This window comes from Malus domestica, chromosome 06, assembly GCF_042453785.1.
Source record: "Malus domestica chromosome 06, GDT2T_hap1".
NCBI lineage: Eukaryota > Viridiplantae > Streptophyta > Magnoliopsida > Rosales > Rosaceae > Malus > Malus domestica.
Window position 1 is genome coordinate 17,775,957 of NC_091666.1, and position 19,094 is coordinate 17,795,050.

Consider the following 19,094-nt stretch of genomic DNA (forward strand, 5'->3'; position numbering starts at 1 on the left):
GTCAAATCTGGATTGATCTCCAGAGGCTGAGGAAGGATTACATGTGACGGATCAGAAACGTACCTCTGTAGCATCGATACATGAAACACATTGTGCACTCTCGCCAACTTTGGTGGCAAGGCAAGTCGATAAGCAACTTCACCGACTCGTTCAACGATTTGGTACGGTCCGATGTACCTAGGGTTGAGTTTCCCTTTCTTTTCGAATCGTACAACACCTTTCCACGGTGATAACTTCAAGAATACCCAATCACCAACCTTATAAACTATGTCGGTAGAATGTCTATCGGTGATACTCTTCTGTCGATCCTGGGCCGCTTTCAGGTTAGCCTTTATCACCTGAATGTTCTGTGTCGTCTCCTCCACGATCTCAGGGCCCACTAAAACTTGTTCGCCAACCTCAGACCAACAAAGTGGAGTACGACACGGTTTCCCATACAATGCTTCAAATGGTGCCATACCAATACTAGAATGGAAGCTGTTGTTATACGCAAACTCTATCAACGGTAAGCGCTTGTGCCAAGCGTCTCCAAACTGTAAAACTGACGATCTCAACATATCTTCCAAGGTCTGGATAGTTCTTTCTGACTGCCCATCTGTTTGGGGATGATAGGCGGTGCTGTAGAGTAATCTTGATCCTAAAGCTTCCTGAAAAGCTACCCAGAGCTTCGAAGTGAATCTGGGATCTCAGTCAGAAATGATACTAACTGGGAGTCCGTGGTACCTAACCACTTCAGAGACAAACCGTTCAGCCAACTGACTCAACGAGTAATTCTCACGAACGGGTATGAAGTGCGCTGACTTGGTAAGTCGATCAACTACTACCCAGATACCATCGTAACCATTTCAAGTACGAGGTAACTTGTACACGAAATCCATTATAATATCTTCCCATTTCCACTGAGGTATCGGGAGTGGTTGCAGTAATCCAAACAGCTTTTTCCTTTTTGCCTTAACTTGCTGGAAAATTGCACAACGACTAACATACTCTGCAATCTCTCTTTTCATACCTGGCCAATAATAGAAATGTCGGATGGTATGATACATCTTGGTGCTCTCTGGATGCATCGCATAAGCAGAGATATGCACTTCATCTAATATGTCTTTCTTTAATTCCTCAACATTCGGTACAAACATCTGATCACCTTGCATAAGCATGCCCTCTTAACCTGTCTGACATTGCCTGTATCAATTCCTGAGATTCTGTATCGTTCCTCTAGGCTTCGAGAACACGATCCAACAGAACCGGTCTGACCTGAAAACTGGCAATTAGGGCCCCCCGACGACCCTCTTTCAATGCTACTCCAGTGGATCTTAGGTCAATCAAAAGAAGAATGCGGCTAGCATAAAGAGCATTAAGTTGGCCATGAGACTTCCTACTAAGAGCATCAACTACTGAATTGGCACGACCTGGGTGATACTCAATGGTGCAGTCATAATCACTGAGTAACTCTACCCACCTCCGTTGCCGGAGATTGAGGTTCGGCTGATTGAAGATGTACTTAAGGCTCTTATGATCAGTGAAGATCTTACACTTTTCCCCATAAAGATAGTGCCTCCAAATTTTCAAAGCAAGGATGATCGATGCTGATGCGAAAATTAACATAACACACAAATTAAACCCTCTTGTTATCAATTGTAGCAAAGTATGTAAGTAGGGATCGTTCTAGGCCGGGGATTAGGAGGGATCGCTAAATCACTTGAAAACTGACTCAAATACGTAAAAACAAGTTTAAAACACTAAACTAGACTCAAAGAATGCAAAACTAAACTTTAAAACACCAAAACAAACCAAAAGACTCAAAACAGCAAACAAACACTCAAAACTGCCTTAAAAACACTTTCTGAGCAGTTTTTGACACCAAGGAAGAATTTGGACGAAAATTGGTTATAACTTGACTCAAGACACTTAAAAACACAAACTAAATTGATTTCTAACTAATATGACTCAACAAAGTAAAGGGGGATTGATTTTGGACGAATTTAAAAACAAAACAAGTAAACTAAACTAAACAGATTTTAAAACGAAATTGGTTAAAGTGAATGGATGGAAGGCTAGCTAAGGGGTTCTTCTCCACACATGTCACACTTGCATACAAAACGATTTCCAATTGCTTCTCAATAAACCATGAATTCTCAACGCCCCAAGTTAATTAGGTCCGCTTAAATTAACCTTCAGATTTTCCTTAAGTTATTGAATTGGATGAATTGCATACGACAACCCAAAGCATTCCCCACAAGTTCCCTACATGAAAGCGCATAATAGAGACACATGCACGAATCATTAAGTTCTATGACAACCATAAACATTGACGAGGCACTTGTTACTATGAATTGCATGAAACTTATGCCAAGAATTTACTTAACCCGATTGTGATCAACAACCTTTACTACTTGTGAATATAAGTTCATAACAATTAATTGAAATTCCCTTATATCCTAGCATCAAATTCATGCATGCAAACTAAGCGGGCCCTCTTAACCAACATACACAAACCAGTTTTAATTCATATAGATAAGTAAATTGAATTCACAACTTATGAAACGCAATTAGAAGTAATCAAATCATATAGCAAGCATAAACATGGTTTTGAATCCCCCCTAGCCAAGGAGGGGTTTAGTTCCTCATATGCACAAAGCAAAGATAAATAAGTTTAAACATTGAAATCCAAAGAAAGAAAACACCTAGATACTCCAACTTGGACAGCAAGTGCATCCACGAAGTTCCTTCCTTTCTCCTTGCTGCGACACAAAGGTTGTGGACAGGTTTTGGGGTTATGAATGGTGTAGAATGAATGGGGGATGTGTGGTGGTGTCTAGGGTTGATTGGTGGTGCGGCTAGGAATATTTTGGGCAGAAATTATGGAATATGGTGGTGGAAGGGTGTGGCAGAGAGCAAGGGATGATTTCTGGCGTGAATTGATGTGTATAAGAGGTGGTAATTCGGCCAAATGGTTAATATGAGTATATATAGGCACTTAAAACCCTAAGGGAATCAGATATGGATTTCTAGAATCCAAATCCACAAGGAAAAAGGCTAAGAAATCAGAATCCTCAAGGGAAAAGGGCAAGGAGGTGCGGCTAGATAGGGAATGAAGGATAAGGCTTCTAGAAAGCCTTGCAAGGCAAGGAAAATAGGTCATCTAGAAGGAATTGGTGCGGCACCTTATGGGGAGTGTTCTAGAACCTTCTTTTGTCTCCAAAAATGCTTAGGAAACCTTCAAAATATCTGGAACTTAAGGCCATCTAGGTTTAGGAAAGTTCAACCCAAAATAGGAAACTTTTAGGCTTAACTTTCCTACTTCAAGTAGGAAACCTTGTTTGAGTAGGAATCTTCATTCTTCTAGGAATCCATCTTCAACTAGGAATCCCTCGTTGATTAGGAATCCTTCTTCAATTAGAACTCCTTCGTTGATTAGGAATCCTTCTTGGACTAGGAATCCTCAAATCTTCAATTTCGTCAAAACCTTTTGTTCCAAGCATGTGCTATTCACTCTAAGCTCACTTTTGCTCCAAAAAACTCCAATTTGCATCATTTTGTATAATATGCCTTTAAAACTTGAAAACACATGAAAATAGCTTAAAAGACTACTTTAACTAAGAAAACATAACGAAAATGCATAAGAACTAGCTAACTAAGGCGCATAAATATGCTCCTATCAGCTGCCAACTCGAGGTCGTGAGTAGGATAGTTCTTCTCATGGGGCTTTAACTGTCGCGATGCATAAGCAATCACTTTATCATGCTGCATTAACACACAACCAAGACCATTCAGAGACGCATCACTGTAGATCTCGAAGTTCCCACCATCATCGGGAAGTGCTAAGACAAGTGCATGAGTGAGAAGATACTTCAACTGCTGGAAACTCTGTTCACATTCACTACTCCACACAAAAGGAACGTCTTTTCTGGTCAATTTTGTCAGAGGTAGTGCTATGGTCGAAAAGTCTTTCACAAAGCGTCGATAATAACCAGCAAGACCAAGAAAGCTTCGAACTTCTGTAACTATCCGAGGTTGTTCCTAATTTTCCACAGCTGCTATTTTCTAAGGATCCACAAGCACACCCTGAGCTGATACTACGTGCCCTAAAAATGACACTTGATCAAGCCAAAACTGACATTTACTGAACTTAGCATACAACCAATTTGCCCTTAGTGTCTTTAAAACTAAACGCAGATGCCTGGCATGATCAGTTTCATTCTTAGAATACACCAAAATGTCATCTATGAAAACAATGACGAACCTGTCGAGATATGGATGGAATACTCGATTCATCAGGTTCATGAAAGCTGCTGGTGCATTAGTTAAACCAAGTGGCATCACTAGGAACTCGTAATGACCGTATCGAGTTTTGAAAGCTGTCTTCGGAACGTCGTCGCTTCTGATCTTCAATTGGTAGTAACCAGACCTCAGATCAATCTTCGAGAATACATAAGCACCTTTGAGCTGATCAAAGAGGTCATCAATACGAGGTAACGGATAACGGTTTTTAATCATCACCCGATTCAACTGCCTGTAATCGATGCATAACCTTAAGGTTCCATCTTTCTTCTGTACAAATAGAACTGGAGCTCCCCACGAGGAAGTGCTTGGCTGAATGAAACCCTTATCAACCAACTCTTGCAACTGGGTTTTAAGTTCTCTCAACTCTGCATGAGCCATACGGTAAGGTGTAAGAGAACTAGGATTAGTACCTGGAAGTAGATCGATGGTGAACTCCACTTCACGATCTTGGGGTAAGCCAGGTAATTCCTCGGGAAAAACATCGGGAAAGTGTCTAACTACTCCGACGTCTTCCACAGATGCAGCAATCTTCTTCGCTAGCACAACATGAGCTAAGTAACCTTGACAACCTTTACTCAATAGTCGTCTCGCCCTTATGGTAGTGATAACTCTATGCTTTAAACCACCATGCTTACCGATAAACATGATAGTAGACATGCCCGGTCGGTGAAAAGTAACAACTTTCTCATAACAGTCCAACCTGGCATGATTGCAGTGTAACCAATTCATGCCTAAGATAACGTCAAAATCAACGATATCCAAAGGAACAAGATTAGTCGGCATGACTACATCTTCGACAAGGATGGGACATCCTTGATACTCCCAACTAACATAACAAATTTCACCCCTAGGCATCGAGAACTCCAACTCGTAATCAAGTGAAGTATGATGTGGTTGAGTCGTTTGAGCAAACTTATGGGAAATAACTGAATGTGTAGCACCAGAATCAATTAAAACTTTAGCAAAATAGCCTAGAACATTCAACGTACCCATGATCAAGTCCAGATTAGCCTGAGCATCCTGAAGGGTGATGTTGTTAACTCTTCCCTGAACTTGCTGTCTGCCTCCACGACCCCTGTTTGCTTGAACCTAATTACCTCGACCCTGATTACCTCAACCCTGCTGGGGTGGAATTGCCTGTCTGCCTGAACCTTCACTGCTAGACGCTACGTCTAGGTTATGATACTGCCCTCCAGTATACATCTGTGCTCCGCCGCCTTGATACGGCGTATAATCTCCCTGGAACTGTGGATAACCTCCCTGAGTCTGCTGATAGCCTCCCTGGTAGTAGGGAACCTCAGGTGTATACTGGTATGGTCTTCCCTGATTCGAAACTACGCCGCCCTGGTAGTGGAAGGCTCCCCCGTGGCCTAACTGCTGACGGTTACCAGGTGCTGGAAGCTGCTGCAGGGGGACTGCCGGTGGTAGAACAGGCTGATTCTTCTGATTCTGAGGACAATTATAAGCCATATGCCCTGTTTGTCCGCAAGTGAAACATCATCTGCTTCCCCTTTTACACTCGCCATAGTGACGGGTGTTACACTTGCGACAAAACTGAACACCTGAACTGCTGGAGTTTCCTTGATTCTGAAAACAAGAACTACCAGTGGACCTGTCTCCTCTCTGAGGTGTACTGGAGTTAGAACCCCCGCTCGAGGATCCAGAGCTATTTCCACTCTTTTTAAAATTCTGAGCCCTTCTCGGGCCAAGAAATGATCGCTCCCTGTTATTGTACCTCTGGACATTCCCGCCAACACCCTCATTCTCACCATCAAGAGCATTATCCGAATCTTCAATCCGAAGCAAGACCTCGAAGAACTCCTGGTAAGTAGCACAAGGAATAGCAGTTGCTATATTGCGCCATTTCTTGCAAGTTCCCCTCTTAAACAAACGAAGCATCTTCCGGGGATTAGCAGCAGTCTCAGGGTAATAACGAGATAAGTCAGTAAACCTTCGATGATACTCAGTGGCTGACATATCGCCCTACCTCAGGTCTATGAACTTATTCTTCTTACTATCCACATACTCAGGAGGAATAAATCTGGCCTTAAATAACTGTTTGAAAACATCCCAATCTGCAACATCCGCATCAGATAAGGATTTCTTCTGAAGATCCCACCAAGATTATGCTCCCAATCGAAAGAACCAGGTCGCGGTCTCGACCCATCTCTCTAGGGAAAGATTACCATGCCTGTGCATAACTCGAAAAGTCTTCTCCACATGATCGAACCATATCGCTGACTTCTCTGGTCCCTCATTACCATAGAAATCGTTAATTTTCAGGCGGGATACAATATCCAAAGTATTCCTTGAACTAGGACTGAGTGAAAACTGAATAGCAGCGGCGATAGCCTCACCAAATTGCCCAAAGTCTGGAAAGTTATTCTCCGCTGGAGAACGTGGCTCGCTACGAGGTGGCATGGTTCTGACATAAGAAAACAAGCGTTAAAACACACTAGGAAGTACAGAACTGTCTAAACCTATGCTCTGATACCAAGCTGACACACCCCGACCTGGAAAGGTCGAAGCATGCTGGCCGTCACCATGAGGTGACGTAACCATAAGGGTAAGTTATGCAAAAAGTGAATAAAATTAAAACTAATTAGAACTAAATAGTGAAAGAGTGCACAATTCGTGGGTTGAACCCACTACAATTATTCAGAGCGTAATAGACAGTGAGACTACGAAAGAGTAGTCAAGGCAACCAAAGTACACTTATTACATAGTAGTGATAAGTTCATACGTCTAAACAGAAGGAAATGTCAGAAATGCCGTGATTCATCGAGTGCCACAGTGAGTACAACTATCTAGGTCTTGGAGGGGCGAAAAACAAAGTTGAGTGGGTCAGCAAAACAATGCTTATATGAAAACCTTTATCTTTGAATATACTAACCCCTCGCCGTAAAACAAGTATAGTTTCCTCAAAACATACTACGTAAGTATGAAATCCAGTATATCAACCATATAACCAGAAATATGCCAAGTAAATGATGCATCATATGCCACAATAATAATTATGTGATAATCAAAATAACTAAGTGCTCATCCATCTAAGCTGACACACAAGTTCGAACAGATGGTTTCTGACACGAACAGGACTGGGTGTAATCAATATGCTCTAGTACTACGATCACGTGAAACTGGTACAAAAGCACATCACATACAAGTCGAATCGCCCAATGCAATCTACCCGACAAGACTGGCACCTAAACTTGGATCCAAGGTGTGCGAACGGTGCGGATGTGAACATACACGTGAAGGAATGACCCTGGCCCTGGGGTGAGTACTAACACCGAGTGCAGCTAGATGAGCATGTACACAAGCACGTATGAATGCCATGACAGTAATATCACAACCATATAGCAGCATTTATCACAATTTATATCACAATAATGATACTAGGCAAAATAGGTGTAAAAGTAACATAAATATGCATTTATGGAAACTATAAATATATATAGGTATAAAAAAACTGCCTATTCACAAGTACGTCGCTGGGTCGTAGCCCCCGAGCCTGGCTTGGCCTCGAAAATCCTCGGAATAAGTTTCCTCTATATGTGAAATAACTAAATAACATTAATTAAAGCACATAACGGAAACCTAAATAAAACGCCCATAGTTTGCTCAAACCTAGGGTGTAAATATATGAAATCGATCTACTCGACGACACGAACGCGCACGTACCAACCACGAACCGCCTAAAGGTTCGGTCCATGCACGCCCACACGCCCCCGCGAGTACACTGTACTCGCCTTCTTTGGGAAAATCTGCAGTTTTGCAGATTTTTGGGCCAACTTCCAGAGCCCATAACGAGCTCGATTCTTAACCAAATTCACTTCTACAAAAGCCAAATTAAATCTAGGAATGTGATCTGCCAACCCCAATTTACAGAAAGTTCGAATATAGTCTATGTTGTTCAGAAATTTGGTCTGAAAGTGGCCAAACGACCACGGCTGAAATTTTCCAGAAAACTAAAATTTTCTTCCTAACTTCCAGAGTTCATTTCTAACTCGTTACTTAACCAAACTCAGTGATTCAAAAGCCATTTTGAAGTTAGGAATGTAGAGAACAAGTTTGTACCCAGAAGAAGTCTAGTTGTGGTTGAGGTTAACCAGAAAAACGGTTTGAAAGTGACTAAATGGCCACGGTTCTTGAACGAAAAACTTCGGGTTCTCCTTCTTCTCAAGTTTCTGGGTAAAACCACACGTTCAAAACACAAACAAAGGATCAATAACAACCCATAGAAGTGAAATGAAGGTTCTAAGGGTTTCTTAAGGCTTACCTTAGCCATGCATGGCTTGAAAACCGTAGTATCGAACGCGTCGAGTCGGACCTTCCGAGTTGGTGAGTTAAAACTCATCCACACTAGATTTCAAGGACATGGTTGTGATCGTGGGACTGAGATGATCACAATGGTGTAATTTGTTTTTCACGTTTGTGAGTTTTGGTGTGTTTTGTGGTTGTTACAGAGAGGAAGAAGAAGAAGAATGTGGCGTGGGAGAGGGAGAAGAGAGAGAGAGAGTGAGGTTTTGAAATTTGCTTTGCTTTTTTTTTTATAGAGGGGGACAGAATATAAAGAAAAGATGGGATAGGATAGCTGAAAGTGGAGTGATGCAGAGAGTGCACGGGATGAGTTTAAAAGGAATCCAAGGGATAGCTTTTCAGATTTCCTACAGTAAAAGGAAATCGAAATCTATCCGAAGTAGATATTTTTACACTTTAAAATTTTACGCATACCCGTACTAGTGTGTACAATTTAAATGCGATAGCGAGAAATAAAATGGAAAGCGATAAGAATAAGTCCACGTCACTTGCCAATAAGGCATAATCGTCAATACACATACTCGGAGAGAAATTACATAGGAAAATTAGGGACGGATCGTCACAGTTGTTATCCCTCTTACATAGTGCCTTTATTTATAGTAGTAAAGGAGAGAAGAAATTTCTTCATCCCCAATGAATACAAGTTGTAATAGAAAAAGGATAATTATAATCAAATCTAATTTAGGATTTACACAATCACGCTTAAACTATGAAAGTTTACAACATGAAGCCACCACTTAGTATTATGGTATAGAAGCATTTCTCTTCACTTATAGTGAAAGGTCTTAGGTTCGATTCTCACCAAAGGCGAATTTGAACCACATTATTGCTAGCCCATTGTGAGGCTAAGCCTCTTTAGTGTAGTTAATATCGTTTGTCCGAAGAAAATAAATAAATAAATAAATAAAAGGGTAATGAAGCACAAACATGTAGCATAATTCTATATACAGACAATAAATTGATGGGACTTTTTAGAATAATTTATTTTCCTCATTCCATTTGATTTAACCTAAATTTGTTTTTTGTTTATAATTAATCCAATAAAAATTAAACTAGTGCACAAGGTTTTAAAAAACGCTAGACGCTAGTTGGGTGACGAGTTGGGGCCTAGCGCCTAGGCGAACTATGTGACATCCTGTCCCAAGATTTATTGTATTTTACTAACAATAGCAATGAAATTCCTAAAATGCCCCTAAGATGCCACGTAGGCCTTCCACGGACCTCAGTTTTCCCTTCATTTTTACACTTTTATTTTACTATTTTTGAATAGTACTCATTTTTTGGAACACATGGATGCAAGCGGAATTGAATTCGGAGTATGTATGATTTAGTTACATTTCCTATTTATAAGAAATAAATTCAAACTTTTAGGCTATCTCCAACTAAAGGAGGGCTAAAGGGCTCTCTTTGGCCCTACAGCCCTCCAAGAAATTAATATTTTAATAAACAATGTCAGACCTTTTTTCTTACCATCTCCAACTAAGGAGCCAAAGGGCCATATACTGAACATAGCCCTGTGACAAAAAAACATCTCCAACCGAGGGGGTCAAAGGGCCATAGGGCCAAACATAATTTATTATTTTAATTGAATTAATATGGTTACTTAAATTAAACTACCTCAATAATTTTATGTTATGGATTGTCAATAATTTTTCGAGATGGAATCTCAATAATTTTATGTCTCGAATTTCGAGTGTCACGTGTCGATGTGTGAGTAACTTTGCAGATTTCTTGTCTATAAGGAATCTTAATAATTTTACGTCTCGGATTTCGAGTGCCACGTGTCGATGTGTGAGTAACTTTACAGATTTCTTTTCAATAAGGAACTCAATAATTTTACGTCTCGTATTTCAAGTGTCACATGTCGATCTTTGAGTAACTCTCCAAATTTCTTGTCAATATGTAATCTAAATAATTTTTCTGATAGGTTTTAGAGTGCCACGTGTCGAAATGTAATTGGTTGTGGGAATTTTTTTTTATACGATTTTTATCTACATGGCACTTCTTATCTTCAGCTTCCAATATCCATAATATAGGGTGGATATTGGCCTATAATTCACACACCTTCAGCTTTGCCCTATCCAATATCTCTTTCAATTCAAGTTTGCAATGAATTACAACTTTGGATCCTCTTCAAGTTACAACTGGGGGTCCTCTTCCAATTCTGAATTGGAAGATAAATGGGTGCAGATGAGGCTAGAAGATGAGGAGTCTGATGAAGAAGATGAAGCATGGCGCAATACATCATATATGGCAGCTATGGCTAGGGTTATGGCTTGTTAGGCAACTGAAGAACAACCTCAATGGGGTGGCTCTATTGCTGGTCACAGTTACAAGCCATGAAATAGAGAGATGGCGCATCAGAATATGATGAACAACTACTTCAACCCCAACTCAGTGTACAATGAAGAGGATTTCAGACGTCGCCTCTGGATAAAGCGTTATGTCTTCGAGCATGTACTTCATGATGTCCAACATGTCAGTCCATACTTTCAATAGAAACTGGATAGAGGAGGCCGCCCTAGTTTCTCACCTCATCAAAAGGTTATTATTGCACTCGAAATGCTGGCTTATGCCTCCTCAACTGATGCGATGGATGATACATATGGTATGTCTGAGTCTACATGGCTTGATACTCTTGTTGAATTCTATCAAACAATTGTTCAGCTTTACAAAAAGGAATACCTCCATCAACCAAATCAAGCATATCTAGAGCGTCTCCTTCGCAAAGCTAAAGATCTTAGCTTTTCGGGCATGATAGGGTCATTAGATTGCATGCATTGGCAGTGGAAGAACTGTCCCACCTGATGACAATGAGGTTTTAGCGGAAGATCGAGAAAGCTACAAATTGTGTTAGAGGCGGTTGCATCATTTGACATATAGATATGCCAAGCTTTCTTTAGAGTCCCAGGATCCCAAAATGATACTACAGTTCTTGGTCGTTCACCCCTTTTCAATAACCTGGCGGAGGGTAAATCACCTCAACTTGACTACTACGTAAACGTCCATCAATACAACATGGGGTATTACTTGGCAGATGACATCTACCCAAAGTGGGCGACACTTGTCCAAGCAATTGCAAACCCTACGAATGACACCGAAAAGTGGTTTACCTTACACCAAAAGGCATACTGGAAAGATGTTAAGATAGATTTTGGTATTCTACAAGCACGATGGAAGATCATTAAGGAATCGCCAAGAGGGTGGAGTCGAGAAAATTTGGACTCCATCATGATGTCTTGCATCATATTACACAACATGATTGTGGAGGATGAGTGAGATGGGTATATTGATGGAGAGTCTGATGATGACCAAGATGATCCAAATAAGTCAAGAAGGGCTCGTGCAAAAAATATATGATGGGCCTAGTTTGCCTTTCAATTTAATAATTGATAATATCTCTTTAAATGAGTACATGATGCGCCATAGGATGATACGTTCTCATGCCACAAACAAGTATCTACAACAGGATCTTGTTGCACATTTTTGGGCCAAAAGAAGCATGGAGTAAGCGTTTAAGTTTTATGTTGTTAAATGTTTTTAAAAATGTTGCTTAAATTTCATGTTTTTAAATGTTTTTTTTTATGTTGTTTAATGGCTTAAGAAGTTATAGGAAAAAATATATATAATTTTTAATTTTTTTTTTTAAATTGTTAAAAAACTGTAAAAAAAAAATCAAATATAACATCTAGTTGACGTCAGCTAGTCATTGGTTTAAAAAATTTGGCCTGGCTCGAGGCTGGCTGACTAGGGTTGGGCCAACCAGTTGGCCATTTTCTTTTTTTTTTTGTCCAGTGGGACTCATGAGTCATTTGACCTAACACTTGATTGAAGACAGTTTTCATATCATTTCAGACTATTTTCAACTTTCTAACCGGATTGGTTGTAGATAGCTTTACATTTCCTACCATATTTCTATAAATGAGCTGGAGGACCCACATTTAATTTTTAATTTGAAATTTGAAATCCCATCCGTGATTCCCTATGAATTGTAGCAGATTTTTTCTTGTTTTAATCACCCATTGTATTCTTTCTTTATTTTTAATTATATTTTCTTTCCATTTCCTCTACCCTATACTTTTCTCTTTCTCGTGCACCACCGTTACTCGGAGGTAGATTGTATGCCCTCCTAGTTGTGGTGCCCTTCCATGCCCTCCTATTTGTGCGGTCACGGTTAAGCCACGTTAACATTTTATATTTTTATTGTTTTTTATCTTATTATCTCTATTAAAAAATTAATATAAAATGTTTACGTGGCTTAACCGTGACCGCACAAAATAGGAGGGCATGGAAGGGCACCACAACTAGGAGGGCAGACAATCTGCCTCCATTTTTATTGTTTTTTGTCTTATTATCTCTATTAAAAAATTAATATAAAATATTTACGTGGCTTAACCGTGACCGCACAAAATAGGAAGGCATAGAAGGGCACCACAACTAGGAGGGCAGACAATCTACCTCCCCGTTACTCTCACACTTCACCCATCAAATCAACCACATTACACAACTAGTTCCTCTCTCCCTCTCTCTTACACCTCACTCCCTCTCCTTTTCCCTCATCTCAACCAAACCCTCTCCTGAGTCTTTTCTCAAACGGCACTCTCTCTCTTCCCACTCACTTGCTCTCATCTCTTAACTCTCTCACGTAACCCTCACACTCTCTCTTTTCCCCATTTTCAGCCGACATCACCTATCTCCACCAAGTAATAGTCTTTGCTCTTTCTTGCAGACACTGCAATTACTTTTGCAGTCATCTTCTATACTGGTGCAATTACTTTTCCCCATGAAAAATAATTTTTTTTTTAAATGAAAGAATATTTTATAATGTTGTGTATATAGGTGGTGTTGATCCATGTGATCATAAGATGGAAATTGTGGTAGAACCCAGACGATGATGATGTGGAACCTCATATTTGGAATCCTGTGACTCAAGGAACCTGAATATGTCCTTGCATGCATCATCGGACCACTGTAGGGTGATACACCATTAAAGCCAAGCTGCAACTTCGACAAAGAGGTTTGGGGAAGGAAATCCCTTATCTATCTTAGACGGGATTTTTGTGGCAATCAAGGATGATATAGACTGCGTTCCCCATCCATCAGGGTAGAACAACATGGATGCATGAGGTTTGCATTGTCAAGAAGGATGAAGTTTGTGTTTCGAGGTTTCGTGGCGTGATTTTCATCGTATATTGTGCCATCATAAATCATTATAAAAAATTTTATTTAAAATTAAATATAAATCGTATTTGACAAAAACTGATCATACGATATACGATGAACGGATGTGATTAGAGAATCCTCGAAATCCTCACAAAGAAGATCTGGCGAAGATCCTCTCTCACTTTGTTTAATGGAATTAGATTATAGTATATATTTGGGTAAAAGACTGTTTACTACCCTCAATTTTCGTGGTTTTCAACATTTAGTACATCAAGTTTTTTTGTCTCAGAGTCATACCTAAAGTGTAAATTTTGGGACAGTCTCATACATTCGTTAGTCAAACTGTTAAGTTTCGAGTTAACTATGACGTGGCACCCATGTGGCCAATGACTGGGCGCCACGTGTGTCCACGTGTTTTTTTTTAAAGAAAGGGGTTTCAGTGAAAAAAAAAATTCAAAATTCAAAAATAAAAAATCGTGACCCCCCATCTTACCCAGAAAAGTGAAAAAGTGAAAAGTGAAACCACTTTTCACTCCCCCAGAAAATCGCAACCCCTAATCTCCATCTGAAACCCTACCCACGAGCTGTCACTCGACCTCGCCGTCGCTCCACCTCGTCGTCTGCTCGACCTCGCACGCTGTCACTCCACCTCAAAATTCAAAAATCGCGACTCCCCATCTTACCCAGAAAAAGTGAAAAGTGAAACCACTCTTCACTCCCTAGAAAATCGCGACCCCTCATCTCAGTCCAAAACCTTACCCACGGGCCGTCACTCGACCTCGCCGTCACTCCACGTCGCCGTCGCTCGACCTCGCACGCCGTCATACGTTGCGCACACGTTTCTAGGAAAGATTATCATGAAGCCATCGCTGCCGATGGGGTGGGATAAAAGGAGGATCGAAGTGGGTGAAACACCACTTTATCGTAAGTAACCTACCTTTTTCGATTTTTCAATTTTGAATTTTAGGGATTAGGGATCTATGAGTTCCATTGGTTTTATTTTCAATCGTGGTCCTCGTGGTTTTGCTTTTAATTTTTCAATTGTTTGTCTTCAATCGTGGTCCCCATTGGTTTTGTTTTCACCTTTTTTTCTATGGTTTCAGGAAAAAAGGTGGAACTGTATTCATGGTCCCCATGGTTTTGTTTTCACCTTTTTTCCTCATGGTCCTACTAGTGTTTTCACATTTTCCGCCGTGTGCCTCCAGGATTTTATGTTGTTTTCACCTTTCTCCTTGACTTTGCAAGCATGCCCGAATTATTTAGCCTTAAAATTAACCACGGTGGGAAGTGGTTTGAAAGTGCATATACGGGAGGGTTTGAGGCTTGGTTTGATTACATAGACAAAGACTTCATGTCTTTTTTCGAGATTGATGAAATGGTTAAGGAGTTAGGATATGATGGGTTTATGTTGTATCACTATAATATTCCTGGGATGTTTGTGAAGGATTAAGGCTTATTGAACGGGACCAAGATGTGGGTGAAATGTGCAAGTATGTTCCAGGGGTTAGGGAAATAGAAATGTACCTAGAACATCTAAGTCCGAAAGAAGCTACCTTGAAACATAAGCTTTTGATGAATCTAGATGAGAATGCCTTATTAAAAAAATGTGTCATTATAGAAGATATTGAGGAATCAAGGGTGGCAATTTCGATTACAAGGGGAAGTGGATCAAAACTGAAGAAGGGTAGAGCAAAAAGGGGTGCGGATGACTTAGAAAAACGGCTATGTCTTTTGAATGACATAGCCTACAATGGTGATGATGAACATGAGGCTGAAGCAACTGAGGGAGGACAAGGAAGTGGAGATGAGGCTGAAAATGGTCCTCTCAATGCTGATGATGAAGGTGATGAAACTGAAGAAGGTCACGAAGCTGAAGAAGTTAATGAAGGGACCGAAGTAGAAGCTAATGAAGGTAAAATTTTTGAAACATTTTTTTTCAATTTTAATTTCAGTATTCAATTATTTTTGCAAAGTTTAGGTTTTTAATAAATATGCATTGTTTGTGGTAGTTAATGCAAAGGATGACACTATAGATAGTGAGTTTGTGGACAGTGACTACAGTTTGGAAGATGATGATCGTCGTGTAGTAGATGATACGGCTGTAGAAAGTGTCGTTGGAGATGCTGAAAGGGGTGAAGGGGTTGCTGAAAGGGGTGAAGGGGTTGGGAACTAACATCCAGAAGACGTTATTGATGCAAGGGATGTAGAAGACGTTCCCCTTGATGATGAGAGACAATACTCAGATGGCCTGCACAGTGTTGACGATTCAGGTTCAGAATGTGATGAGAAGGTCATCTACCCTGAGTTTAATGAAGAAGCTGACAGAGATGATCTAAAGTTTGAAAAGGGATTAAAGTTCAGAGATGTTGCACAGTTGAGAGAGGCAGTGTGGTCTCACTCCATTAAGCACGGTGCACCTTTTATTAAGCTAAAAAGGAATGAGAAATGGAAGATTAGTGCAAGGTGTGAGAAAAACTGTCCATGGAGATTGTATGCTTCCAGGATGTACAATGAAGATTCAATCCAAGTGAAAACCTATGTTGGGAAACATGAATGTCCGAGAATTTGGAAGGAAAATCCTCACTTCAAAGTGGCATGGTTTGTGAAGAGGTATGTGGACAAGTTCAGATTCAACCCAAGCATGCCCATCACTACATTTGTGGAAACAGTGAAAGAGGAAAGAATGGTTGAGATCCACATCAAGACAACTTACAGAGTAGGAGCACAGTGTTTGAAAATCCTTGAGGGGAGTAACTTGGATCAGTACACAAAGTTGTGGGAGTACTGTGATGAGCTTAGGAGGACAAACCCGGGTAGTACAGTTCAGATAAAGGTGTTGCCCTATGATGATGTTCATGTGATATTTCAGAGGATTTATATTTGTTTAGAGGCTTGAAAAATTTAAGAATGGATGTAGGCAGCTTGTAGGGTTAGATGGTTGTCACTTAAAGGGAGTGTTCAATGGCCAGTTACTGTCTACAGTGGGAATGGATGCAAATAACCAAACTTGGGTTATTGCATACGCTATAGTAGAGCTCAAGAACAAGAACAGTTGGGTTTGGTTTTTGGAACTGCTAGCTGCTAACTTGGGAATTGTGAACCAGTGTGCTTGGACTTTCATTTCTGACAAACAAAAGGGTTTAATACCAGCTTTTGAAAAGGTGTTGCCTAATTGTAATCATCAGTTCTGTGTTAAGCACTTATACACTAACTACAAGGCAGATGGGTTTAATGGGAAAGGATTAAAAGATGCCTTGTGGAATGCTGGCAAGGCAACAACCATCGCTAATTTTAGGGAGAGTATGGCTGAGGTGAATAGGCTAAATGAAAAAGCTTATAAATGGTTGGAGAAGAGACCAGCCTTGCATTGGAAGAAAATTTACATTCAAAGAAACAAGAATAAAGCTTGTAACATATTACAACTTTTAAATCACAAACTATGAACCACAAAACCCAAAAGGATTCACCAACTACTAGACCTAGGCTCTGATACCACTTGAAGGATGATTTTGTGAAAACATGTTCATTTGAATAACATCTATAGCATTCATTTAACAATTAAAAGGCGGAATCATGCTTGCATGCATTCAAAAACAAAACATTACCCATGAAATTCAAAGCCTAGTAGATTGGTGAACCAAGACTCAACTAAAATCAAAGTGAGTTGAGAAATTATACATTTGTAGATTCCTCTTTGCATAAGCAAAGGCTAATCACCCAAAGAGAGGGCCTTCATTCCTTGCTTCTTAGATCCATGGATTTGGATGGAAGAATATGGTTCTCCAAGTTCCCAAAATTGAGAACCTCTAAGTCTCCACACCAAGGTTAGATTTAAGTAGAAAATGAGTGACTTTGGAGGAGTAGGATTGCTAGATACACCCTCCAAGGGGGCCGGCCTCCTAGAGAGAAAAGGAGAGACATGTTCTCTCCAATTTTCTCCAAAAGAACCCTTAATGAATTTTAGGCTATAAAGTTCTATATATAGTCACTTCTTTAAATGACCTAAAGAACCAAAAACCCTAATTCAACACACATGGCCGGCCACATAAGGGATTTGGGCTTTTGGGCCTTTGTGAATCTTTATTCATTAAATTGTCATACAATCTTAAGTCAATGGGCTTGACGTTCGAAGCCCATTGGGCCTTAAGGTCCAAAACTATCCCGAGGTCTTTAATGAACTTATTCGTTTGATTAATTAACATATTAATTAATCCTTGCCATAAATAATTAAACCATTTAATTATTCTTACTCATCTCCATTGTTTCTTCAATCTCCACCTTACACGGTGTACGATCCATTAGGTTCCTTTTAGCGAGGCAGTGGGTGATTAGAACTCTTTCAAATCGATTGTGAATTGAAACTTACTTTCAATTCTCCCTTTAGTGATTACACACATTTAGGGCTTCCACAAACCATGAGTGACACCTAGCAGCATATTATGGTTACCCAAGCTAATCAGAAGAGGTAGAGAACCTATTCAGTTTAGGATTACAAATGCAATACGGTCTTTCTCTAATACAATACTCTTGACCACATTGTTTGGTTTGATAGTTTATTCATGTCTACTATCCAATGTGATTCGTGCGCTTATATGATTACCTTGAATGTGATTTGGAACGACTTTCCTAAATCTCATTCATACTCTGGCCAGAGATTCTAATCATATCATAGAGTATTCTCCCCCAAACGGTTTGAAGGTTAGAGATCCCTTGTTGCGCATTCACTTGCCTCCATAGCTAAGTGGCTTAACCCCAACGATGCCGTGGACACCCGCGGATGGGGTGACTTTGACATAATCAAAGATCAAGGACTTAACCACAAGACAAACGTGATGCCTCAGGTTAAAGGACTACTTTGCATTATCCCAACCATGAGTTCTCATGTGACATGAATATGAGAACTCTTCGTTGATCGTGTTCAGTTAACTCATTCTCTATTGAGCACCTACGTACTTGTCTTGATGTCACACACACCAATTACTCGAGACTAGTCACTCTCCCTGAGAGAAGACACAGCACGTACTGATCTTAACAGACTGTCAATGCCCAATTGGCAATCCTATGATCAGGAACATTTAAGATGTGTCTACGAAAGAATGGTCTCATGAATTTAACTTCTTTAGATCGTATTCTCCCAATCACATATTCCTTGGACTTATCGTTTAAGCATATAACATTTATATGAGACGGCTCAAACAATAATCTTTGCCCTTTATATTTAAACTAGATTAGTTTAACATGTGAAATGTCCGTAAAGTATCATCATATGATTGGTTTTAGGGCACATTTCCAACAATCTCCCACTTGCACTAGAGCCAATCAGC

At 40.1% G+C, this 19,094-nt stretch overlaps 1 protein-coding gene across 1 annotated transcript; it reads right to left on the minus strand.

Annotated features, from left to right (window-relative positions):
* Window positions 1–3,630: 3,630 nt before the first annotated feature.
* On the minus strand, window positions 3,631–5,754 carry LOC139196841 (uncharacterized). Its single transcript, XM_070823185.1, has 3 exons — window positions 5,403–5,754; window positions 4,244–5,255; window positions 3,631–3,907 (listed from the first exon to the last, which is right to left on the minus strand). Exons 1-3 carry the CDS (start codon window positions 5,752–5,754, stop codon window positions 3,631–3,633), a joined length of 1,641 nt encoding a protein of 546 aa, XP_070679286.1.
* Window positions 5,755–19,094: the final 13,340 nt, after the last annotated feature.

Excerpts from the sequence above, each read along its gene's own strand:
- LOC139196841 (XM_070823185.1), bottom strand. The coding sequence starts at position 5,754 with ATGGCTTATAATTGTCCTCAGAATCAGAAGAATCAGCCTGTTCTACCA. Across the intron at positions 5,256-5,402 it reads GGCAATTCCACCCCAGCAGG|GCTATTTTGCTAAAGTTTTA; the intron begins GTTGAGGTAATC and ends TGAATGTTCTAG. Across the intron at positions 3,908-4,243 it reads TTCCATCCATATCTCGACAG|AAAAGACGTTCCTTTTGTGT; the intron begins GTTCGTCATTGT and ends AAAATTGACCAG.